The sequence below is a fragment of the Hoplias malabaricus genome, chromosome 1, assembly GCF_029633855.1.
Source record: "Hoplias malabaricus isolate fHopMal1 chromosome 1, fHopMal1.hap1, whole genome shotgun sequence".
Taxonomy (NCBI): Eukaryota; Metazoa; Chordata; class Actinopteri; order Characiformes; family Erythrinidae; genus Hoplias; species Hoplias malabaricus.
Window position 1 is genome coordinate 44,361,002 of NC_089800.1, and position 26,595 is coordinate 44,387,596.

General features: G+C 39.2%; 1 protein-coding gene across 1 annotated transcript in view; it reads left to right on the plus strand.

The window, feature by feature from the left end:
* The window catches only part of myo18ab (myosin XVIIIA b), a 117,748-nt gene that overhangs the window by 83,994 nt on the left and 7,159 nt on the right, over positions 1 to 26,595 (plus strand). Inside the window, exons 24-40 of the mRNA XM_066663775.1 lie at positions 147 to 236; positions 586 to 705; positions 1,403 to 1,514; positions 4,126 to 4,253; positions 4,549 to 4,703; positions 7,310 to 7,433; positions 8,955 to 9,155; positions 9,549 to 9,659; positions 11,408 to 11,512; positions 11,734 to 11,880; positions 13,434 to 13,547; positions 16,013 to 16,129; positions 17,204 to 17,287; positions 20,217 to 20,354; positions 21,450 to 21,635; positions 23,021 to 23,160; positions 23,891 to 23,935. Coding sequence (XP_066519872.1) covers positions 147 to 236; positions 586 to 705; positions 1,403 to 1,514; positions 4,126 to 4,253; positions 4,549 to 4,703; positions 7,310 to 7,433; positions 8,955 to 9,155; positions 9,549 to 9,659; positions 11,408 to 11,512; positions 11,734 to 11,880; positions 13,434 to 13,547; positions 16,013 to 16,129; positions 17,204 to 17,287; positions 20,217 to 20,354; positions 21,450 to 21,635; positions 23,021 to 23,160; positions 23,891 to 23,935 — 2,117 coding nt within the window. The remainder of the gene's footprint in view (positions 1 to 146; positions 237 to 585; positions 706 to 1,402; positions 1,515 to 4,125; positions 4,254 to 4,548; positions 4,704 to 7,309; positions 7,434 to 8,954; positions 9,156 to 9,548; positions 9,660 to 11,407; positions 11,513 to 11,733; positions 11,881 to 13,433; positions 13,548 to 16,012; positions 16,130 to 17,203; positions 17,288 to 20,216; positions 20,355 to 21,449; positions 21,636 to 23,020; positions 23,161 to 23,890; positions 23,936 to 26,595) is intronic.

Consider the following 26,595-nt stretch of genomic DNA (forward strand, 5'->3'; position numbering starts at 1 on the left):
ATCCTCTGGCAGGACCCCACAGTGTAGGATTGTCCTTTCTCTGAGGGCTTTGGGAGTGCATCTCTCTGTTGGAGCAGCTGTCTGTCCTGAATTCAATTGCTATCACTTTGTCAGTGTGACTGTTTTCTGTCTGTGACCTTTCTCAGGAGGAGATACAGCAACTAAAGCTGAAGCTGGAGAAAGTGGAAAAAGAGAGAAATGAGCTGCGACTCAACACTGACCGTTTAGAGAGCAAGGTGAGGCTCACACACACCATTTAACCAGGTCCAAATAATAATCATGCACATTATTTTTTTGTAATGTATTTTTGTAATGCTTTTTATTTATTTAATTATTATTATTATTATTTTTTTACAAGAAGACACATTGCAGATTCGCTGATTCATTCCTGTGACACAGCTGAAAATTCAGCAGGGTAGTGTCAGATTTTTAAGTCATGATTTCATAAAGCACTGTTAGGTTTGTGTTATAGATGAACCATTTCATTTCCAGTCATCTCTAGGCTGTCAGTTGGAGGTCATGCAAGGCACAGTAATGCATTGGTGGTAGCTCCTGCTTCACTGTGTGCCCGCGTGTGTGTTTTAGATCACAGAGTTGTCGTCGGAGCTCACTGATGAGCGGAACACAGGCGAGTCTGCCTCTCAGCTGCTGGAGTCTGAGACCTCAGAGAGACTTCGGCTGGAGAAAGACATGAAGGATCTTCAGGTACTGGCACGTGTGTCCTGCCACTTGCACTCATGTTTGTTTTCATCAGATGTATTTTCGTCATGCTGATACTTTAGTGAATAATAATTGTCCTATATATTTATTTATTTACTCAGATTTTATTTATTTATTTGATTTATTTCAGTTTCTTTATAATCAGACTTTACTTTCTGTCTTAGCTTCTTCACCTGAGTGTCATTCAACAGTCAGAACTGTATAAGACAAATAATGTACATTATGTAAATAAGTGTTTTTTTAAACCCTTTTTGGATTATTGTGAAATTGTTGTAAATTGTTAATGGGTTATTCCAAATTTTTGAAGAAGAGTGTAATAAATTAAACTTATTTTTCCTCCAATTTGTACAGATCAAGACTATTTTAATCTGTAAATGATTGAAAACACAACCTTTTTAGTATAGCTTCAATCAAACAAAGTCAGTTTTGAAGCATCTTCTCTAGGTGTTTTCTCGTAGAATGTCTAGAATAGAGTTTTTCACTGTGAGTCTGTGCTATATCCGGATTTTATGCAGTGTGTGTTGAGGGTGTGTTTTATCTCTGCTGTTGGTGTGTGTGTGTACATCTGTTTGTTTTTATTTGTCTGCGTTGTTTAGAGCTGCTGTTCTCTTTGAGCAGATGGTTTGAGTATTTCCCAGCAGAGCTGAGTGCTGATGTGCTTGTGTGTGTGGGGGTGTTTCAGGCCAAGTATGACTCCATGAAGAAACAGATGGAGTCTATGGAGATGGAAGTGATGGAGTCTCGGCTCATACGTGCTTCAGAGCTCAACGGAGAGATGGACGATGATGACACAGGCAAGTGATGTCATTTCCTGCTCAAACACAAACGCACACGTGCACAAGACGTACCCCACATATACACAAAAATATATATCTCGCCGTGATTCTATAGCACATTTGTCTGATCCTAGGTCTGTGGCTGGAAAAAGACAGAATGAGATATTAGTTCAGGGCGTCATATGATAACTGAGCTTAGAGCTGAGTCTGCTGATACCATTTCTCATACGGGATGTATTTAGCGCTCTGCTGGAGGGATTTTGGTGGGCTTGGAGGCTCCTGGCTCACTGGGCCTGCAGATTGGCTTCTTTCGAGCGCTGCTTCAGGTGGGCTGTCTGCCCTCGGCTTGCCACCTCCAGACAAATGAGAAAATAATCTGCAGGATCAGGTGCAGCTCCTTGCCAGCCGCCATTAGGCTATTTCTATGGAAATGCTGCAAGGCTGCAGAGAACAACACACCTCCGTCTATCATTCAGCTTTTCTCTGTCTGTCTTGCTGGCTCTCTTCTCTCTCGCTCTTGCTCTCGCTCGCACTCTCTCTCTCTCTCTCTCTCTTTCTCTCTGTGTGTGTGTGTGTGTGTGTATGTATGTATATATATATATATATATATATATATATATATATATATATATATATCCTTTAGAACAGTTTCTCATGCTTTGTTCCTTCTGTCTTTGATATGTGTGTATGTGTTTGTGTGTGTGTGGGTGTGTGTCTGTCTCGCTCTATTTGTCTCTTTCTCTGAAACTGTCATTAGACAGTTCCAGGCCAGTAGGACAGTGCAGCCTATAAAAGAACGCCTGACCATAATCATTTGCAATATCCAGGAGGCAATAAAACACTAGCACCATGTATTGCGTAAGACAGCATTTGGCTTTATGAAGCAAACACCAATTATGCTTCTGCCCTGGCTTTTAACTAGCCAATCATATCCCTTCATGGAATGACACGTAAACAGCCAATCATTGAAAAGAACCTCAGGTAAGATTTGGGGTATTTGCTCCTGGGGCTCCCCTTAGTGTCATTCAGCTTTACAACACTGTACTGAAATGAACAGGGAGAGTGCTTGCTTCCTACACTCTTCCAAAATGTACATAGTGCAGTTTGTGCAGTGCTGAGCCCAGAATAGAGTTGCTATTCTCCCTATTACAGCTCAGTGAAGCATCACAATGATCTTGAAGCTTTAATGTTAAAGTGAAAATATTACATAGTGTTCCTTTAACAGATGTAACACTTTATCACTCGCTAAAACGAGTGCAGATAGCATTTTTACATTTTATCTCCTGTTGTTAACTGATTTCTCTGGGTTTTTACAGTATTTGTTGGAACTTACAGGTTTTAAGTTGGTCTACTTTGACTGTGTTTACAAAACCCTTACATTGCACATATTTTGTTACATTTTATTTAATAAGTCAGAGAGTAGATTTAATGTTTGTTTAGTTAATTATTTTTGTTGATATTGGTCAGTTTACTTCAAGCTGATTCTATCTGCTTTATTGTATTAAATGTATATCAACATGAGATAATTTCTTTTATTTTATCGTTTTAAATTTCCGACCTGTTTGACCTGTTTAAATTTAGCGTTTATTAAAAATAGGTCATTTAAAATTATTAATAATGTCAACTTTGACTGAAATAAAATAATTTATTGTGATAATTTATTTAGCTATACCGCCCAGCACTAGTGTCCAGCAGTGACCAGTAGAGTCGTGAATTGATAGATACTCCTCCACATGTTTACTGTCCCTGGGTGCACAGCACAGATTACTTGTTTCCCCCTAAACACCATGTGATTGATTTCCGAATCCTTCAAGCTAAGCCACGTACGTCTTAATTTATCTGGCTCCACTGCAGTTTTCACTCTCTCTAGTATCGATTACTTGGACTTGGCTGCACTCTTCATGGTAGTGTTAAACCTGTTAAGAGTCCTGTGGGAAGCTCACAGTGCACCATGTATTTCAGATTAATCTAAAATATCATGGATTAAGGTTCAGTCTGAGGTGTGGTGGATGTTCATCCTGTGAAAAAGTATTTTGGGCATAAAATCTGAAGAAAATACTAGGTACTGGTTTATTATTCACTCTCTGAATGGGTTTACAATGAATAAGGCATCGCGCCTAAGCCATCGCGTCAAAGAGCTACAGAAATGTACACTAAGCCAAAACGATATTCCATCGTATATACAGTTACATTTAAAAAAAAGGCTGAAACAAAATAAAAGTCAGGAAGTAAATTAGACACACCGTGTTAATAAGTGAAATGTTAAAAATGTGATTCCTCTATTCACAAAAATACTTGTAGTAAAAGTATTATCATCTGAACATACGCAAATAAAATTTTACTTGAATGTATGCAAATGAGCAAATGTAACTAATTACAACTTTGACTTGGTGCAGACATTCTGTTCAGTTTTTGAATTTATTGTATTGGGAAAAAATTTTAAATAAAAAGCTAATTTTTACCCCCCAATATGTTTAATTCAGGAAAGAATCAGTATTGTTAATTATACATTAACAATACTGATTTTTATTCGCACACCAGGTAAATGTGGGGTCACCAACATTTTGCTGATAACTGTGTGTGTAGATATTTAAGATTTTATGTCTTATTGTGTGTTTTTATTGTGTAGGAGGGGAGTGGAGGCTGAAATACGAGAGAGCAGTCCGGGAGGTTGAATTCACCAAGAAGAGGCTGCAGCAAGAGTTTGACGACAAACTGGAGGTGGAGCAGCAGAGCAAGAGGCAACTAGAAAGACGAGTACGGCTTTAAGCTTCACATAAAACCATTTTCTGGATGTCCTGGTAGAAAAAAAAAAGTTTTATAAAAGCCTTTTCTCTTTAGCTCTTTATCAAGGCTATTTTACCACATTGTGCTGTATTTAAACTTTAGAAATTACATAATCTTAAACTTGGAAGAGTGTGGCAAATTTTCAACAGGTTAACATATTTTTAAGCTATATTTTGAAGTTGAAATTGAATACATAGATGCTGGCTCTGGACAGTTCCTGAAAAATGTGTGTGTGTGTGTGTGTGTGTGTGTGTGTGTGTGTCAGCTGACGGACCTACAGGCAGACAATGAGGAGATGCAGCGGGTGGCTCAGCAGCTGAAGAAAAAGTGTCAGAAGCTGACAGCTGAGTTGCAGGATACCAAGCTGCACCTGGAAGGCCAACAGAGCCGCAACCACGAGTTGGAGAAGAAGCAGAGGAAGTAAGTGTCTTACCCCCATATAACCACATGCTCTCAGTTTGCAAGCACAGGTCATTTTTATCATGATTGAAATTAATGTGGATCTATTTAGACCATCACAGTGTAGGGGATAGGCATCTTCATATATCACTGAGTCTTTTAGTAGCAAGTTTATTTTCAAAAAAGCAATAATTTTTACCATCAAAAAAGAGGCAAGCAATAATTATTAGATGCATCTCACAAGATTAAGGATCACGTTTTTAATAATCCCCAAATTAACCAGTTTCTGTTCAATAAACAGGTCCCTCATGGGGATGTGTCCATGTTTAAAATGGTTCAGTAAACAGTCTCTCCTACATCCAGGCCATTAAGTGTCAGTATGATGGAAGTTTCAGAGTTTTAACATGAAGACGAATCATTGCAGAAAGTGAGATTTTCTCCTTGAATATTATTGGGAAGCTGAGGGGTGGATAATGGAATAATATGTAAATTAAAAATAATAATAATAAATAAATAAAAAAGAAAACCCAACAATTTTAAGGTGACCATAGGTAGGTTTCTTGAGTTGCTTGCTACTTTATATTATGCTCTCCAAAATTCACAAGCCCTGAATAATTGGCATCAATTGTTGTGAAGCAAGCAAACAGAAGAGCAAGTTGTGTCGTCTGGCTGTGGTCTTTGTGTAGCAGGCAGAGCTCAGCAGGGCATGTCCAGGGCAAGTTCTGTTGGAGCGCCTGGCTGTCTGCCTGCTGCCACCTCACTCACCTTTCCCTGGCCTAGGCCAGCTTCTCTGTTCCAGCTTACATAGCCAGGGAGTAAGTGATGGAAACATGCCAAATCCATTCCCAATCCACTGCACCCATGGAAACCAGGGGTCCTCAAACAGCTCACAGTTTTTCAGAGGATCGGACTGCAGCCAGAGAAGAAAACATCTAGAAAAAAACCCACTATAAACCATGCCATAAATATTTTAATGCGCCCAATGATTCCAGGTAGACTCTGGACCCACCGCGACCCTGAACTGGATAAGCGCTTACAGATAATGAATGAATGAAAGTGAACATGAAGTGATCATGGCGACCCCATGTGTCGCAGCGTGTGGTCGTGCACCTCCACATTTTTGTAATTAGGCGCTCACTGTGCAAGCCGCACTCCCAAATACATAAACGCCCACACCACTTGCTCAGGTTTGTGCGGCATCAGCAGGGTCCTGCGCATAATTCTGAAGAGCGACTATAACTGAGCCTTTACAGCCACAGCCTCTCACATGTCAGGCAGAAATGGCAAAGCCAATCCTGTTAGCGGTGTGGGCTCGGGAGGTGGGACTTGGACTACAGAATGAAATCTAGACACAGACAGAGCATTGTATTGTGATTTTCAGCCAAAACGATTGCAAGGGACAATTCAGTATTTGCTGGATTGGTATAGATACATGTCCATTCTGTCTCTACCCAGATCTCTGCCCTTGGCTAGGCCACACGCTTTGCTGCTGTAGTTGAAGGGGCCGGTCAAATGAAAGCAGTGGGCCGTAGTTTGAAGACCCCTGATGCAAACCATCAAAAAGCACAGTACATGCATGGAGTGAACAAAACACTGAATTATTACCTAAAAGCCAACTTCTCCTTTCAAGTTGCTGCTTTTTTCTATGGGTGTTCTCATTACTAACAGTAGGCACATACAGCAAGTGATGGAGTATGAGTTAATGCGTGTTGGACCGGTAGCTAATCTTCTCTAGACTTTGAGTAAACACAAAGGGCGCTGAGATTCTTTGTTATTCAAGGGCCACACTGCCTACTAGAGCTACAGAGTCCTGAAGGAAAACCATATTACTGCTATATTCTTTTTTTTTTTTAAATACATCATTTGGAAAAATAAGTTGCTGTGTACACATCTTAAAATTTAATGAGGATATGACTATATTCAAGGAGAATATAACTTCTTTAGATTGTTAAGAAATAATTACCAATGAACAAATTATATTATACTTCCTACACACTAATGACCATGTTTACAGCCTGACATCAGCCCCAGATTAGGCAGGGTATAAACTGGGCTAGTGGCCAAAAAAAAATTGGAGCAGGTTTATGGGGAAAAAGAGAAAATCCCTCCTTCTGTTTCCACTTTGGAGCCAGTATTAGCGCTGGGAATTGCATAAGACCTGTTTATGGGATCTTAACAGTGCCTTGCAGTGTGTGAAGGGTAGAAGTAGGGTGAGTGAAAAGAATAAAAGGAAGACGAAATTGTGCCCTTAAGGCCCCCATTAGCCCCCCTCGACGACTCACTCACAGTTAAACCAATCAGAACCACTCGCTCTAATACCCCTCCTGACACATACGTCACTAAGTCCTGGTAGAATTAGTCATCTAGCATTTCTTAACTTAACTCTAGCATTTCTGCCATATTAGGCTATTTCATAAAAGGCAGGTATGTGTTTATTATTGTTTATCCTCATTTAAGCATATGCTTAGTTTCACAAGGTATTTGTGTGTTAATGGTTTTTTGTAGATTTTTGTGTTTGAATGCCTCCACAGATGTAAACACGAAATGAAGCCCCATAGTTTACTCTATGGAAGGAGGAAGGTGATAATTTGAGCTGTGTATGTGCCTGTTTGTGTGCGTGTTTGCAGGTTTGACTCGGAGCAGAGTCAAGCTCAGGAGGAAGTGCAGAGAGAGAGGAGTCTGCGAGAGAAGCTGAGTCGAGAGAAAGACATGCTGACTGGAGAAGTGTTCAGCCTCCGACAACAGTTGGAGGTCAGCTTCTTTTGCTTATATTAATCTCAGATGTTTTATTATTTACTCACAGTTGAGTGAGAGTTTTTAATATGATGTGCATTATATTATTACACTGGCATTGACTGAAGGTTTATTTAATATAGTGGCCGATGTAAACCCATTTCCAGTAATTTGGGATGCTGTGCAAAAAGTAAATGAAAACAGAATGCAACAGTGGATTGGTGAATAAATAATGCATGTCATTTAAAGCCTGTATTTTATTGTAGCTAGTAAAAATATACAATTTCAAATGCTAAAACTAAGAAATTGTAATATTTTTTGAAAAGTATATATGCCCAATTTTACATTGAGAAACTTGATTCTTAAATTGTTTCACTATTTGTCTGCACAGCCCTTCAAAGAGTTGCGTACTCCTCCCTTATCTATATTTCTGAAAGATTCAGTTTCTCTGAAATGCTCTTTTCAAACCCAGTCATGCAATAGACCTGTTGTAAATTCACTTAAAATTAAAAAAAAATGTAGTATTACATACATTTATCCATGTTTTGTTGCCTATTCAGACTTTTTTGGAACGTGTTCCTGCCATTAAATTTAAAACAGATATATATTTTTTAATTAACAATAAAATTAGTAAGTTTCAACATTTAAACATAGTAACATTTACTTTGACGGTATACAGTTTCTGATTGTATTATATTTGTTGCTGTACAGTTTATGCACTAAATACTACACTATCATCTATAAAAAGGGACAACCAGATATTATGTTTGGTAGTGAATCAATCTCAGCAGTGCAGTAAATTCTAATACATATTGTGTTGGTACAAATGTATCAGGTGAAGCTGTAATAATGGAGATTTAATCACCTCAGTGTCACTGGGTTGGGAATATGCCAAACAAAATATCCAGCCAAAAAAAAAGAAGTGCTCTGTGTTGAGAAACTGATTCTAGACCAAGAGCAAAGGATGATCACAAATTCCCTAAAAGATAAGAAGTAGAATGTGGTTGACAAGTAGAAGAATGGCTACAGGCAGTATATATAACTACAAAGTGCACCTACTTTATTTTTAAATGTTTTAAACTAAAGCATGCATTTGTACAATAACTCTTTTTGTTTAAAAAAAAAAAGACATTATAAAAGTGCAATATAAAAAATTTATCAATAATGACTTGTTTTCCAAAATAAAAACATTGTTTTCTTATAATCTGTATTAGAGGAACACAGATTTGGTTTCACATTTCCTCTCAGTTTCCCTAGTTAATTCAACCAGCCAAACTGATTTTAATCAAAGAATAAATTAATTTATTAATTGACATAAAACTATAAACAATACTGGGTGTTCTTGAGGATAGGTTTTTTTTTTTCTAAAATTAATGTTTGTCTGAGCAAGTAAACACAGATTCCCTAAATAACCCAGAGTGCTTTTATCTATAATTATCTTAGGAGCCTTAAAATTTTGCATACTGCTATACATTGCTAATGTCTGTTTGTACAAGGTGTACCTGATAAAGCAACCCGTTTTTGTTTGTTTGTACTCAGGATAAAGATCTGGAGATGTGTGCCCTCAATCTGAAGCTGGAGCAGATGGAGGCAGAGCTGCAGGATCTGAACTCTCAGGAGTCAAAGGATGAAGCCTCTCTGGCCAAGGTCAAAAAGCAGCTCCGTGACCTTGAAGCCAAAGTCAAAGACCAGGAGGAGGAGCTGGATGAGCAGGCGGGCACCATCCAGATGTTGGAGCAGGTACACAAGCAAAAATACACATCCAGCTGTATTGGTATGTAATCTGTTTACAGAAACGACTCTGTGAAGCGAGTAGCTTCTTTGCATAGAAGTCCCATGCCGATATGAGGGTCATGCATGGGTTTATGTTTAATTTATAGTTTCCTTGAATAATTAATATTATCCATGCATAATGTTCGTAGGATGCTGTCTTCATATCTTCAGAAATGCCCTTTTCTCAGGGTGCACAGTCTTCATTCATTCCAAGTATCATCATGAATAGCAATGTCAACATTTTTTATTTTTTATTATTATTTATTTATTTATTTATTTTGTTGGACATACATACATCCATGTGTGTAAATCTTCTGAGAGTGTGTGTGAGAGCGAGAGACTCACATTTGTTTCCTGCAGGCTAAGCTGCGTCTGGAGATGGAGATGGAGAGGCTCAGACAGATGCACGCCAAAGAGATTGAAAGTAAAGATGAAGAAGTGGAGGAAATCAGACAGTCCTGCAGTAAGAAGGTCAGATTCCATGATTTCTCCCACATACTGACAATGGAATTGCTATATATATATATATATATATATATATATATATATATTAAACATCCTAATTTAATAGAATTGAAATCATGATTTTCATCTGTGGTTCATCATGTACATTTTTATAACATTGACAGTTATTTTTATGAAGTTACAATAGCTTACAAGTCTTGGGGTCCTGGGTTTGATCCTTGCTTGAGGTCACTGTCAGTCAGGAATTTGGTGTGTCTGCCTATTATTGGTAGGTCATTGGCTATGCAAAATAGTCCACAGAGTGCATGAGGTCCAATAACAGCCTGTGGTCTCTAATCCCAGGTAATGCATGGAACTATGTTCTTGGTTTTGTGCGCTGTTTGTTCATGTGAAAATGTTTTTTTAGATTTAGTTGATATGAAAAACTAACTAAGTAACTAAGAGTCTACTTTCAATACAATGAATTGCACTGCCCTACCAAAAACCCCAGGTTAGAGACAGTGGAATTAGCAGAAAAGCCTGTAACATCACGACACATCAGAAAGATCCAGCTGGCCCAGAGATCCAGGGTCCATTTATTTCAGCATTCTAGTGCTCTCATGCAACGTCAATAAACAAGTCACAGCTGGTAACATGATGAATAATAAACACATGCTTCAACTTTTCATTCTAATAGTGGCTGTGCGTGTGTGGTGGGGTGGGGTGGTGGGTCAATGGAGCTGAACTTATTGACATTTTGTTTCTGATGTATAATTTGTGGCGATGAGGTTTGGTTTCACTCATGCGTGATTGACCTCACCCTCCTCCCCACTTAACCAATCAAGCGCTCAGTACAGGGCATCCCATAATTATCCTCAGAGCAATACTGTCTCTGAGAGATAGCGTTAGGTACAGAGTCACACTGCACAGGGCTGTAAATCTGCAGCAGTGCATGTATTTTGAAATGTTTCTGGTTTAAGTGTCTTGTAGATGGTTGTCTGTCTCCATTACTTCAACTGACGCACACAACGATGCACAGAAGTATTTGTCAAAATAATAGAAACATCTGAAGTAAACGAAATAAATAACAGTACCTTTTTTTATTCACTTGTCTGTCTTAAAAGTTATTGGTATTAAGCAGGTGTTCTGCTTAATATTTCTGATATTTCTGTTGAGATTAGGGGAGATTTAGGCCAAAAACAATGGACTGGTTACTCTTTTCAATTCTTCATCATTGAACGTATTGGAGGTTGCTTGAAATGCGAGACAGAATTTTTGGGATGTACAGAAATATATTTGCAGATTTCCTTGAAAAAACTGGCAAAGCATGATGGACACATTTAATATTATTTTCAGGTTTTGAGGCATGTCACGTTCTGTAAATTGTATATTTTCTTCTATTTTCCCAATGGTGAAAAAGGCTTAACTTCTAGTTATTGGATCAATCATTGAAGCAATGACTAGAATGTCTCTGACTTCCCAGTGCCTTTTCTATAAGAAAGACCACTATCATTATCATTTTGTATCATTAAATGGTAACTACACTTTTCTGCTTAGTGTCGTAACCACACAAAAAATAAATAAATAAAATAAACACCTACCTAACAGTGATGTCCTCTAAATTGTAAGCTATGTGGTAAATAAAATAAGCTGTTTTGAAGAGCCATTGACTTGTAGAATCTGTAATCGGCATTCAAATGTTGTCAGTTAGCAAGTTTCCTCACTGCTTCTATTGTCTTTGCATTTTGTGTGTGTGTGTATGTCTATATCTATAGTTGAAGCAGATGGAGGTGCAGTTGGAGGAGGAATATGAAGACAAACAGAAGGTCCTTAAGGAGAGGAGAGAGCTGGAGGCCAAGCTGCTGACTGCTCAAGACCAGGTACATAACAGCACTGTCTCTCTAACTTTCTCTCTGTCTCTCTCTCTCTGGCTCATTCACTCAGCTCTCTGCTCGGTGGTAGTTTCACTGCCTCTAATATGTATCAGCCGTCTGCAGTATGTTTGTATAGGTGTATGATTGAGACTCGTATCGACTGACATGTCTTCTGGGCATGTGTGGAGCGTGGCTTTAACTCTGTGTTGCTGTGTGCTGTCTTCCAGGTGAGCCACAGAGATGTGGAGGCGGAAAAGCGCCTAAGGAAGGACTTGAAGCGCACCAAAGCCCTGCTGGCCGATGCGCAGATCATGCTGGACCACTTGAAGAACAACGCTCCCAGCAAGAGAGAGATCGCCCAGCTCAAAAACCAGGTTCATGTGACATACTGATCTGTCGGCAGAGAGTAGGGCTGGGTAATGTCATACAGTATTGTTATGATGATATATTCCTTCACAAAAATAAACCTTTAAGGATATCATCAGTATTTTTCTACAAGGGATGCAGGCGTATACGGTTTCGTCTTACAAGGAGAGCACAGTTTTTGCCTTATAAGGAGAGCACATTTACTTGGGGAAATGCACTGTAGAGGTGCTATTGTGATCGTTGGTGATGGCGCATGTAAAGTTCACATGGAATTGGTGGCACTGAGCATGCATTAACGGTGCCAGTGGGGCTAGGTACAGCCTTAGTCACCAGGGAGACCCGTGTGGATTTACGGTTGTTGGTAAAGGGTGAGGTAGGACTGTAAAGCTGGCTTGGATGGGGGTGGATCTGGCACGGCAGACTTCACTGCTGAGCCTTCTGGAGGTGTTGTGGGCTTAGGCAGCGAAACACCAATAAGAGCAGGTGCCTGGCTGATGACCCCTGTGAAGAGCTAGTGATACAGTGGCTGGTTTGGGTACTCATGGGCAGGGCTCAATGAGTAACCGTAGTTGTTAAGGATAGCCGGTTGCTGATCGGATCATAAACGGCCACAGCAACCTTAGTGTTGACATGTAGGATTCAAAAGGAATTTTGGTGGCTGCAGGTAGGAAGAGAGTGTGGTGGGCCCTATGTGAAGCTCTAATGGATTGGCATAGGATAGTTTACATCTTATCTTGTGTATGATTGTAAATAATAGTCTTATTAATAACTCTTTGCATTGTACAATATAAATCCAAACTGAAATGCTGTCATGACTCAGTTTTATAGAAATATATATACAAACTGTTATATAACCATGTATTTTAAAATAAGAACTCTCTGCCTTTGATGTGAAGCACTGCCTCTTGTTACTGAATGTTTGAGTGGGTGAGTTACAAGAAGTTGTTTTGCTTCATTGTTTTAAACACTGCAGTTTCTGCTTATAGCATTTCAGTTTTGTTCATCAGTGTAATTGTTTTTTTTAATGAAAGGGTCATTATTTGAAGCACTGAGTGAACTCTGAGTTAGACAATTATCTATAGCCTTTAGCAACACTGACATGACGTTGGAAAAGAAGGGTTTTTTATTAATGTACTATATTATGGTTCGACATGTTAATATAACAAGTTTTGTTTGAGTATTTTTCATAAACTGAAAGTTCTGGCACCTGCTCTGAATCTTGCTAAATACATTAAGAGCATGTCCAAATTTAGTAGATAGGAAAATACAAACTGCTCAAGCTGTTAAAGAGAGTTTTAATGAAAAGCTTTTGGCTGGTGAGCTATTGAACCCATTACAACAGACAAAACCGTGATAACATTTATGGCAGATGTTCTTATCCAAAGCAACTTACACGGTTACTGGTATTACAGCTAGGCCAACGCAGTGTTAGGAGTCTTGCCCAAGGACTCTTATTGAGTCCTTGGATGGGAGTCAATGGTGTTACCATAGCTGTTAGACGACTTAAAGCAGAAGGCCTCGCTATGAGTCCCAGCACTGACTATGTTTGTGCTTGTTCTAGCTGGAGGAGTCTGAATTCACCTGTGCAGCTGCAGTCAAGGCCCGTAAGTCTATGGAGGTGGAGATTGAAGACCTGCATGTTCAGATGGACGACATCTCCAAAGCCAAGCAGGCAGTGAGTACACACTTCTGTGACTTTCGTATGTCCATTACCAGCCAAGTCAAGATATTAGAGAATATATATTTTACAGAGACAGTGAGAAAAGTGAGAAATATTCAGCATCTCAGAGGGACTAAGAAAGATCGATCTGTCTTCCCTAAAGGAAATGAAGCAACAGGAAAATAAAGTTATATAAACACAGTTTTCTGTTTCTTTCTTTCTCTCTCTTTCTCTCTCTCTCTCTCACTCTCTCACACACACACACACACACACACACACGCGCACACACAAAATCTCATACATACATAAGTCATACACACACACATTCATATTGAGCACTTTCTCATACACGATCATTGCCAGTCAGGATGTCAGTTCAATTATTTACCACAGGGAAATGATTTCTGCCCGTAATGGCATGTTTCCGATTCCTTCTCTAATTTGAACAAGACATATCGCCTTGAAATACATTATGCTTTAATAACGCTGTCATGGGCCGGTTCTGCTTCAGCCTGAATAGAAGGATATAATTGAGTTCACACAGCAGCAGGTTGGAAACAGATATTGAGAGAGAGACGGATGGTCCTATTTTGCACACGCTGTTTCGGCCCCTGTCTTTATTATGCTGCTTTCTCTTTACGGCTCCTGTGGAGCGAGGAGCTGTCTGACAGGATGTTGAATTGAGCCGTTTCATCTGTAAAACTGCATCTTCGACCGCGCTACCGCTGGACTGTTACACTCTGGTGTTTGTGCACTTTTCTTTACTGCTTTCTGGATGTGACCACTTATTGTCTTTCTCCCAGGAGATGCCTCACAAACACCATTGTTAATTCTAAGGCTGGAGGCCTTCAAATGCCTGCTAACCTTTAGAGTTGTAGTGATACAGGAGTGAAATAATGCTAAAAACATCCATTTAGATGTGGCAATAGATTTAAGCTAAAGCAGCATGCTTAGGTATGTTTTTTGCCACAGCAGTATTTATCCAGGCATTTTGATCATAAAAGCAGTTTGGGAGAGAAAATTGTGTATATTTTGACGGTATCCCGTCATGATATGAGGCCCTCAAATGGGTGTCAGTCTTAGTAAACTTGTACATAATATTAATAGTAAAAAAAAAGAGAGCCTGGAAATGACATGGCAATGCTACAGTCCCCATTAGATGTCTGAGAAATTGCTCCTTTGAATTACCTAGGTGTGTTTGAATAAAGTCATCTGGATTTGGCCTCAGCCTGCATGCATTGGAGATAATAAGTGAACAGTTGAGCAGTTGAGAGGGAGAGAAAGACAAAGCTAGAGAGGCAATCTTTGATTAGGAAGATGACTCGTCCCTGTCAGATCAGACAGAAGAGATGGATGGAAAAGATGAGAGGCAAAGCCGGAAAATGTATTCAGCCCCTTGCTTAGTCTGTGCTATGTCTTCGGCTGCTGTAATTGCATTTTAAAGAGCGTTTTGTATGTCTTTGACAACTTATCTTGTTTTTATCCTTCTACCCATCTCTTTTTGACAAGAGGATTTGGGCCAAGTTGGAACCCTGTGCAGGGGGGATTTAGAAATGACAGGCAGATTGAATAGCTTCTCTTTGATTTATTCTTGTTGTAAAAGCTGTGATTTATGATTCATTCTACTGCTTCCTCAATAGCTCTTTTTTTGTAGTTTCATAAAATGTTTACTGTTAGTGTTATATTTTACTGCAAAGGATGCGTCAGTGTGAAATTATGTAACAGTTTACTATGTAATTTACAAACAGCAAGTTATTGTCCATTTTAGTGCATGTAAGTACCACTACTAAAGTGTAATTTGCTCAATAAACTGTAACCAAAATGTCTCCCATGCACTGTAATGGGCAGTTTGACTAAAAGGAAATGGATTTGGGCCATTAACCATGTCTTAGTGAGTTTCTGCAGCACGTGAATAAGATGGATGCCTCAGTGACTGTGCTGGTTCCGAACTCCATTTCATTTCCCACTTATGTGTTAATGAATTCATTAGCATTCTCTGATATCCACATTTTTCATCCCTTATTAATACATTCAGCCCTTACTCTTCAGAGATTGCCTTACTGTATTGTTGAAGTAATTATTATTGAATGGAATTAGACCTCTGATACTCCCAGGGAAGGCAGCTCGAGAAGTGCCAGCGTTAGCGGCTAATTGTAAAAAAGGCGTAATTGTGCGCGGCTCTTGCGATTCTGAGCTCTGAAGGGCATGCAGTTGGGGGATTATATGTGGGAGGGCCAGCTTTCCCAGTGTAAGCAGCCAATTCTCAGTCAGCAGGTGAATACAAAAACATTACAAAAACTCAATCAGAGCCTTGAGGCTCCTGCTTGAAATATTGATGGATTTCTTGTGGGCTGAGCCCTTTTGTGAGCCACCGCTTTTGCTTTTCTTGTGCAAGGCAAAATTTAAGATATTCCTTTTGTGAATACTGATTTTCTTGTGCTGCGTCCTAATTGTGCTGTGTGTTTTGTGTTTCCTCCCAGCTGGAGGAGCAGCTGAGCCGCGTGCAGCGAGAGAAGAACGACCTGCAGTCACGCATGGAGGAGGACCAGGAGGACATGAACGAGCTCATGAAGAAGCACAAAGCTGCTGTCGCCCAGGTAGCCATCTCCAGACCTGTCAAAGCACACACAGAGCCACTGTCTTCCCTGTGTCAAAACACTCTGGCAGGACGACATGTACACAGCCCGAGGCCCCTCCACCAGCCCTCCTTGCGAACAGCCCTGTCTAATGGCACCGGTCCCCAGCTGGATGGCAGTATTTTTAGGGTTATTATTTTCTGAAAGCTTGTCTCTACAATGATGCTCTCTTGAAAATTGCACTGTGGCCTTTACAATGCTCAGTTTATAAGGGGGGAAAATCCTCCTGAAGGGAAAAAAAACCATTTAGGTTGCAAAATGTTTTGCAGCAATTTTGCTTCATTTGAAAGCTCTGTATTTTATTACCATTTCCACACCACGCATCATTATCATTTGCCAATATGATTCACTGCCTTTTTCCTCACTGGCCCATTTCTAGCCAAACAATCAAATTGACAGGGAGTAGGAAGAGCTTGTATAGGTTCTTATTCTGCCCTCTCCCTTTGTTTGTACTTTCTGTGTTTATTATTGCTGTACAATTAGCAGGGCATCTTTCTAGGTGGTCTGAATTTATTTACGCATGTGGGTTGGTTGGCATTGAGCTGAAATGACAGTAGAGGTTTGAGGTCCTCAGCAAGGCCCTCCGCTGTGACACTTATGTAGAGATTCTACAACTTGTTCTAAACAAACATGCACTCCTGCTAGCTCCCTGGGCTTTCTCCACCAGCCCCAGGCTTCATTTAGTCAAACACTGTTGCATACTGGAGATCCCATTCATTTTTGATATGCTGAGACTGAGTACAGATACCCCTCTTTCCTCACTGACACTCACATTCTCTGCTCTGTATCACCCACTTGCAGTTATAGTGTCATTCCACACAGCAACTATGATTATGCAGCATAGCTCTTTCAGCTTGCAACACCTGGTGACTGCATATCCATCTATTCAGTGTGTGTGTGTGTGTGTGTGTGTGTGTGTGTGTGCGCCTGTGCATGTTCATTCAGGATGTTTAAATAGCATTTTCATGGCTGATTTTCTTGGTCAGTATAGTGGGATTGGTTGACTTTTCTGCTTTTGCTACTGTTTTTCTACAGTCATCTCAGAGTCTAGCCCAGAGTAGTGAGCTCCAGGCTCAGCTGGAGGAGGCCTTGAAGGAGAAACAGGAAGTCCAGGAGAAGGTGAGGTTACTACATTAAGACTTTAGTGCTTTTGATATTTGTTTGTCCTAAATCCTAGTTTAATTTATACATTTTTATCAATAAATGGTCAATTTTTTTAAGTACAGTACCAATCAAAACTTTGGACACACCCACTCAGGGAGGGTTACCTTACTTTTGGGCCATTTTCCACATATTATGAATGTACAGTACCAGTCAAAATTTGGACATTTTCGCATTCAGTGTTTTTCTTATATTTTTTTATTATTTTCTACATTGTAAATTAATTTGGAAGACAATAAAACTAAGAAGAAACAACATATGGAAATATGTAGTAAACCAAAAATTGTTAAACAAACCAGAATGCATTTTATATTTTTGATTCTTCAAAGTAGCCCCCTTTTTCTTTGATGACAGCTTTGCACACTCTTGGCATTCTCTCAATCAGCTTCATGAGGTCGTCACCTGGAACAGCTGTGGCCTCGTGAAGCAGTGCCGGCGTTCCGCCCACACAGATCACGCACTGTGCGTAGGGCACCAAGTGCCAATGAGGCACCCAAAAAATCAGGCTCGTGAAAAATCATCAAAATAATAGTAATTATACAATAGTTAGAGATAGTTCCGACCCTGCAATGTGATTGGCTGAGAGACGTTCCAGGAGTGCCAATATTACACGATAAAGGCACTCTGACCAAAGCACTTCAGGTATCACTCCACAGAATAAATACAACCTAGTATAACAAAGTAATGTGTTGATGAATGGATGGCTCTTGGTAAAGTGAACTTTGAAGACACATTGCAACTGAATGTGATTTTTGAAAATTTGACAGGCAAAAAAAAAAAATTTGTACTTATGTACGGTTATTTAATTAGCACTTTCTAACTGAAAACCTAGGCTGGACCTAATAGTTGTACTGTGTTTACAAAGTTCAGTTCTTCTGTTATTTGTGAGTCATTGCACAAATCGTTTTTTTTTTGTTAACGGTGGTGGTATTTATTTATAATTTTAATTTTTTTTATTTATTTCTTTTAATGGTTGTTGCCACTGTTAATGCAAAATTAGTTTAGTGTTTTATCAAGATTTTAATTACTCCTCTCATTTGCAGCTGTTTTCAAAACATTAATATTGAGAAGTTATTTTGGAAATAAATAGAAATGAATTGACAAATATTGAATTATTGTTAAATTGTTAAATAAAGGCGCTGGGGGTGGGGGGTGGCACCACAAAGCATTTGTGCTTAGGGCAACCAAATGGCTAGCGCCGGCCCTGTCAAAAGTTCATTTGTAGAAATGCTCGCCTTCTTAATGAGTTTGAGACCATAACTTGTGTTGTGCAGAAGTCAGGGGCTGGTACACAGTTCTATACACTGAGTAGCCCTGTTCCACCAATGACTAATGAGAGGATGTGTCCAAACTTTTGATGGGTACTGTATATAATTTAAAACATTTAAGCCTAAATTTATCCATGTTTGTGTATCATACACTTTTCCCCTGAGTGATCCAAAAACAGTCAGACAGTGGTTGATTTTAAAACAAAATATTTTGCCCTGCTGTCTGTGGATGCGCTTGTACCATACCATCTCAACATTTGGTGACTGAAAAATAAAAAGCAACTTGCTATTAGGCCAGTCATTACAGATAAGTTTTATTTTACACTTTAACTTTTCCTTAGTATCAGCTAAAAAAATTTAATGATGGCTAATAAAATTAAGCAATGTAGGGTCATAAAAATATTATGTGCAGTGCTTGAGTCTTAAAAAATGCCTGCCTAATACTAATGACAGACCACTATTCAGAATGTGATAAAAGATAAAAAAAATAATATATTATAGGCTATTAAACACAGTATTAATTAATGACATATAGCCCTATTCCAGCGAGAGGAGGACGAGGTTGCGGCTGTGCCCTTAGTAAAAATACTGTACGGACCACTGGTCTATCTTAATTGGCTAAGCTAAGGTGAAGCTTACCTTGATAAAGGATGTGCTTGCCCTCATGTAAACTTTAATGTCTCATTTAACAGTCAGGTCACTGCTGTGCAACAATTAAGCCTCTATCAGCTGCAGCCATTTTGCTTGGAGTCTCAAAAGCTCCTGTGGCGATAAGGTCAAGACTTAGGAGATCTATGTCTCAGTGTTACCCAAAAAAAAAAAAAAAAAACGGACAAAGTAGAGATAAGTATCAGAGCCTGCCTCTTAGCAATTATCCATGCTGTCGCATTACGTTAATCTGCCCCTTGCTCCAGATTCTTTCACTCAGATATACAGCTAATATACAGATGGGCTGAGGGGTTGCTGGCCATACAGCCTCATTTCATCTGACTTTGTATAGACAGCTATTTGATGCTTTAAGCACATTGAAGAGGTCTTTTTACTGTTTTTTTTTTTTTTAAATATGGTTGCTTGTTTTTTTCTTCTTAAAATCAGAAGTTGTGCGCTGCAGTTCAAACGTACAACAGGCTTAAGCCTGGCCCCAAAGTCAAAATGAGAGAAATCATCATTCTAAACTCCTAAATTCATAACCTTTTTTGACAGTAGGTGAGAGCGCACAGATTTGATGGGAGAACAGGAATTCAAAAGGTGCAGAAAGGGCTTTTGAATAATGGATTAAAAGTGTTGGGTAATTAAGTATCCAATGCAGTATCCTGGTTTGAACCAGGCTGGGTCAATGGAGAACAGCAGAGCATTTTTAAAAATGGCTGCAGTCAAGACTCCCTGTAGCGATCCTCCATAGAGAATGAGGGGAGTTTTGCCTCATTTCAGTCATTGACAGGAACAACAATATGCAGCTATAAAGGTACCGCAATTCAATTCAAACCCCACAGCAAGTCTATCTGTAGAATACTGATGGATTTTGTTGTCTGAATTGTGTTGTATAGCTAGTCTATGTGTGTTTAGGTTTGTGTGTACAAATTCAATGTGTGTGTATATGTGTGTGTGTGCTCTGTCAGCTCACGGCCCTGCAGAGTCAGCTGGAGTTTCAGGAGCAGTCCATGGTGGACAAGTCTCTGGTCAGCAGGCAAGAGGCCAAGATCCGCGAGATAGAAACTAAGTTGGAGTTTGAGAAGACACAGGTCAAGCGCCTGGAGGTGAGTGGGAAGGACAAATGCGTGTGTATGCATTTGTGCATGTGTTCATGTGTTTGTTGATGTGTGTGTGGGCTGACCAGGCAGAGTAGCATAAGTGTCAAGGTCATCAAGCAGGCAGTTGAAAGTCCGAAAAGAAGGAAAATAAAACATTTGCACCCACTATCCATATTCTTCTCAGGCCATGGCCTCTATAACCAGTGCATTGGGAATGTTATAAACTTTAATACCTAAAGTGTCAGAATTTATTTATTTATATATTTATTTATTTCTAGTGAAAATAGCCATTAAATAGAGGTTATTTATTCTTTCAGTATCACAACAAGCAGATAGTGTATTTAATAAAAGGTAAAACAAATGAAATAAATATAGTGGGTTTTTTTCATTTATTTGCCTTTGTTACAACCATCTTTAATTTTGTAAACTTGTATTCAGTTGAAATGAGTAGTGATATTTACCACACCTCTTTATTTCACTCTTAAGATCATGTAGGATAACACTTTATTGATTGTGAAAGGAAACTGCTTCTTATGCCTCAAGAAATAACAAAAGCATTCACAGGGTCTGGACACTGGGGCAGTCAGCCCATTGGCCCCAAAATATCAACAGCTTTGTTTGATTTGCAGAAATATCTTCAGAAATGTTTAAAGCTTATATTTACACTGTACAGGTTCTGCAAAATTTGGATTGTCACTTTACTGAACTCATTTGTTTTTGATGAATATTTTTTCTTTCTTATTTATAATTCCAAATCAGATTAAGAACTACACTGTAGATTGCTAAACAGCTTAGTGTTTCTTGTGGTCTGGACTGTAAATAAGGATGAGTGCGTTTGTTTGTTTTCTTCAGCAGAACTTACCAGTAGGCAGTCGCTATTGTTATTCTGTTAGACGAAACTGTATCTACGGAAGAAGTGCTTTCAGAGGGAGCTTCTTAGGAAATGAGGCTGAGAAATTTACTCAATGCTAGACTTGTCTGAATTACCTTTTGTTTAGTAATGGCTGAGCAAAAGCTACATTACGTTTAGTAACAGCTGACCTAAGACTGCACTACCTATAGGTGGTTGTTTTAATGACCCTGCCCTTTTTCATGCTCCAGGGACTGGTGTCCAGGCTAAAGGAGAATATGGAGAAGCTCACAGAGGAGCGTGATCAGCGCAGTACAAGTGAGAACCGTGAGAAGGAGCAGAACAAGCGGCTACAGCGGCAAATGCGAGACCTCAAAGAAGAGATGAGCGAGCTGGCAAAGAAGGAGTCTGAAGCCAGCCGAAAAAAACACGAGCTGGTGAGGACTACAGCCTGAGCTCACTAACAGATACATCCTTTTTTACTCACTGACACAATGTGTGGTCTGGAGACAGCTGCAGCAGCCCTTTTCATGTGGCCCTGGGTCTGCAAAGAAATGATGCTTGTTATATATTTTTATATATTTTCCTGTTAAGCCTTCCTCTTGTTAAGCTCCAAGTCACTGCTTTTCAAGAGCGCGATATGGCCAGGTTTGTGGCCACCCACTTTTCTAAAATTTCTTCTAAAAACAAGGGCATTACTAGGTAGTTTGTCCCTTTTTGTTGCATCTCTAACAGATTATGGCCCCTAGATGGCTTTAGACTCGCAGTTATAACGTTTGCGTGTGGATTCATGGGCATCCAGCCTGAGAATATTAATGAATATTGTCAGAGCATTAGTAAGGTATAACTGCAGCAGAGTCCTTTTGAAATCTGTGAGCATAGGAACTAAAAGCGGTTTTATTCTCTCTCTCTCTTTTTTTTTTTTGTCCAGAATAGTATTCTTAAGCTTGCAATGTCAATGGTGTGACCATTGATTGAGCAGAAAAACACATAAATTTGCTGATTTGAAAATATTCAGGAAGGTACAGATTGGGACATATTACATACCACAAATTTACAGAGTTCTGGGGTCAAATTACCACAAGGATCAAACACTACCCTCTTAAAAATAATTGGTGCTACAAAAGGTTCATTGAGTGATGCCATAGAAGAATACATTTGGTTCCATAAAGAACCATTTATTTGTTTAAGAAATTAGTTTTAAAGGCTTAAAAATCCATGACTCAATCTTAAGGTTCTCTACCCATTTAAACATATTAGCGAAAATATTTCTTTATGGAACCTAAAGAGGTTCTTCTATGGAATCGTTCAAAGCACCTTTTGTAGCAGCTTTATTTTTAAGAGTCTATAGTACTGTTCTCACCCTGTCAAGCAGCCCTTTTCAGACCAATTAGTTTGAGCACCTGTTCCTTTAAATGAAAATTTATTTACCTCAAAGAAAACAGAGAAGTTCTTTTTTTTTTTTTTTTTTTTTGGCCATTTTTGCTTGGCTCTGTTTATTCTTCAGTATCAGTTTTAGTCCTTTTAACTTTGTCTTTGTGTACTGTGTCAGACAAAGAAGGGAAAATTCAAAAGTCTCAGCATTTGACGTAGGAAACAGAACAAAAACAGCTCGTTGTATCTTACAAATTAACTTGGGTTGCCTTGCTTCACACTTCGAGGGTTGGTAGACTCCAGATACACAAATTAATGTTTGTGAAGGTTTTCTTTCCTAAAATATGTCCCTTTTTAAGTGGATGTACTAATCACCTCTGCACAACATGGTGGTTGCGCTGTTGTAAAATTTTCCGTCGTATGGCTCTGAGAATTCATATTTCTGCAGGAAATGGATATCGAGAGTTTGGAGGCTGCAAACCAGAGTCTCCAGGCAGACCTCAAGCTGGCCTTCAAACGGATCGGTGACCTGCAGGCGGCTATTGAAGATGAGATGGAAAGTGATGACAATGAGGACCTAATTAACAGGTAAAGAAAGCCTGCCTGCCTTTCTCTCTTTCTCTTTCCCTCTCTCTCACACATACACACGCTCTAGTAATACAGAAGAGCTCATCACTGAATGTCCAGACTAAGTCACACCGAACAAACACCGTCTTCATTGAACTTTTGGAGCGAGCTGAATCTCCCCATTCGTAGCCATTTTTTATTCCCACTGCCTGAAATATTGATGTCATGAAAACTGCTGTGCATAATTTGAAGCTCCTGTTTTCGTTATCTATTCAGTGCCATCAGCAGGCACTTCAGCAGAGTCATATTCTGTTCCACTACTGTAGTTTTTCCACTCCTGCTAGAGCACTCCCTGACTCTAGCTGAGCCTTGTTTGTTTGTTTGTTTGTTTGTAGTATAGGCTTGGGGGAGATCATTTAATGCATCCTCAGCCATCAGGCTGGAAAATAGTGCTGTCCTTGTGAGTGAGGCAGTGAAAAAGGAGTACTGTTAAAGTAATGTAGAGGTCAGGAACAAGGTAAAAGTGCCTTAGAGACTGAAGCATTACAATCTTTTTCACTCTGCACAATAAATATTCAAACACAAGTGTGATATCATCAAGGCTTTGGTGTTAAACCCAAGAGTCTCATTCCCTTCAGGCGCTGTTCATCTCCTGTTCTTTTGGTTTATATAACGTGTGTCTGTCTCACTTTTCTCTTTGTTCCCTTTTTTATGTGTGTATGTTTGTTTCTCATCCATCTTCCATCTCCAGTTTACAAGACATGGTGACTAAGTATCAGAAAAGAAAGAACAGAACGTGAGAAGCACACAGTTGAGCTACTGTTAACCTTGTTTGGACTGTCCTCTCCTTGGATAATATTGCAGTATCCATTATATTTAGAAAAGAATTGCACAAGGTTAACCCTTGGAAAAAGAATTATCATCAGTAGGGCTGCACAATATTGGAAAATACTTTTATTGATTAAAAGAACATGGAAATTTTCATTTAATTAATTTAAATACAAAAAGCAAGTGTGGTCATAGTCGTTTGGTACTGCAGCCTTCCAAACAAGTTTGTTTACACATTTACAGATGCTGTATGTACATCTCTCGGCTTCTGTCGTATTATTTCCTTGGGTTTTCTCAGCATTGCCTCCACCCCCCGCCACCTTCCACTTGTCTGCTCTGTTCAGGCTGTAGAACAGACTCAGCAGGTTTCTTCTTTCTTTTCCGTTTGTCAATAGTGCAAGAAATGACAGAGCTGTGCAGATAAATGCATTGTTGTTGAATGCAGACTGGAAAATAATGTATTTATATCGAATTTCAATGATTATATCTCCATTTCTACAAAAAACAACCAAACTAGACGGAAATACTCTACATGATGTTCAAACTCCTGCAGTGTGATTACGGCACATGTGGACAAAGCGATGATGATGCATAAACAATATATTGTGCTGTGCTAATTATCGATGATAACATGGTGCAAACTTTTTGTAAAAAATTGTTTTCAGTTGTAATTCTGTAAAAAAAAAAAAAAAAAAAAAAAATCACCACTTTTAATTGATGCCACCTTTGTCAATGTAAGTAGATGATGATAAAGGTTATTTGTTATTTTATGACATTGAAACAGAAGAATTTGGAATTGCATACTTGCATCTGTTACTATAAAATGTTTGTAGACATGCAGTACATAACTAAGAAATTGTTAATAAATAATTACAAATGAACATATTTTAAAACAAATGAACAGTACAGTGATCATGAGTGACCATTCTTGGTTTCTAAGGGGTAACAAAAACTCTGAGAGCTATGAGATTTAAGAGATACTGCAATACTTTCCCTGGAAATGACAATTAACTTAACACACCTCCCTTGTTCTGTTCATCTTTTATTTTGCATGGGAGCACCTGCTGCTGTGCATGCATGCCACTGACCACCTGTCTCCCAGTCAAGCATGGTGTCCATTAGGTTTCCTTCCCAAACATACTCCCCACTGCTCCCTTAACATTGTGCTTTAGGACAACCTTTATCCAGCTATCGTTGTCATTATCCACGGGCAGGTAAGTGTGAATAGTTTGTGTAACCTTGCCCATGGTGTACTCCCTCTGGACATAGAATGTTAAATGACCCCCCTGCTGTCCTCTACAACTATCTGGCAGTACATGTAGGAACAACAACGTGGGGCAACCCTTCTCAGTCTCTGTCTTTCTTTTGCTCTCTCTCTCTCTGCATCTCTCCCCTTTCTCCTTGTTCCTGCGTGTTCTGAATATTTCACATTTCTGCTCCTGGGACCCAGCAGTCTTTCACACAGAGAGAGAGAGAGAGAAGGGCGTGCTCCTCATCAATCTTTCAACCAAGCAGACTTAAATAATATATAACCCTCAAATGACCTACAAAAAGGCACAAACTTGTCTGCCAGTGGCCTCCAACATAGTGCCAGCCTCTGGCATTGGGCCAATTCCGTTCCCCTGACAGTAGCCTGAGGTCCACTCCGACCAGCAGTTATTGCATTTTCCATTTTTTAAACCCTTGTTAAGTTAAATTAACCCCTTTTTATTTAATTTGTAAATGTGTTTGACTCAGAATGCTAATAGCCAATAGTTCACCATTGAACAGAGCTGACGAAGGAACACGGCGTAAGGAAACATCTGACTTTTGGACATCTGGCTGTTTTGTTCCAGTCATTCTTAACGAGTTAGTAACCTTCAGAACTATAATGTATATTTACAATGCTGAATACGTAACGTACATCAGGCTCATACTGCAGTTAAAGTACCAAGCTTAAATGGACAGATTTGCATGATAAAATCTGCACAAATTCACAGACATTTAGAGAACAGTTTAAATGCTAAGCACCACTTAATGGACCTCCATGAATATTCCACATTATTTTAGTTACTGACATATATAAGTATGAATTAAAATGAAAATTACATGTTTAATTTGCTTTAAAACTGACAATTTTATTAAATTGACAGAAAAACCCGAGCTCGCTACAGAAATTCTTGAACGCAACCATGACGTCACTGGTGGACAACAGCTGAACGACGCCGCGGTAAAACACCGTTATGACTGACTGTTATGACAGTATCTAGCTAGCTAAATAACCAACATTATTCATGACAATAGTCTAGCAATAAGCTAAACTCAAATGTAGAGGTACCGTTATTCTTGTAAATGTGATCGAAGTCGAATTCATCCGACACTTTAAACCTCCGTAATGCAGCTACGTAGCCGAGTATAATCTGAGCCACCGAGTTTAGTAAGTCATGCTAACGTTAACTAACACCAACTAAAACAGGCGAAGTAAGTGTCCTTACCCTGTTTACCTCCATGTTACAGAGGCTCTTGAACACCTTTCGTTGGTTTCCTTAAATGCCCATATTGTTGGAAAAGCGCCAGTGAAATGAGCACTACAGATAACGGAGTGAGCGGATGGTCCTTTCCAAAGTGCCCGTTTAACGTTGACAAATT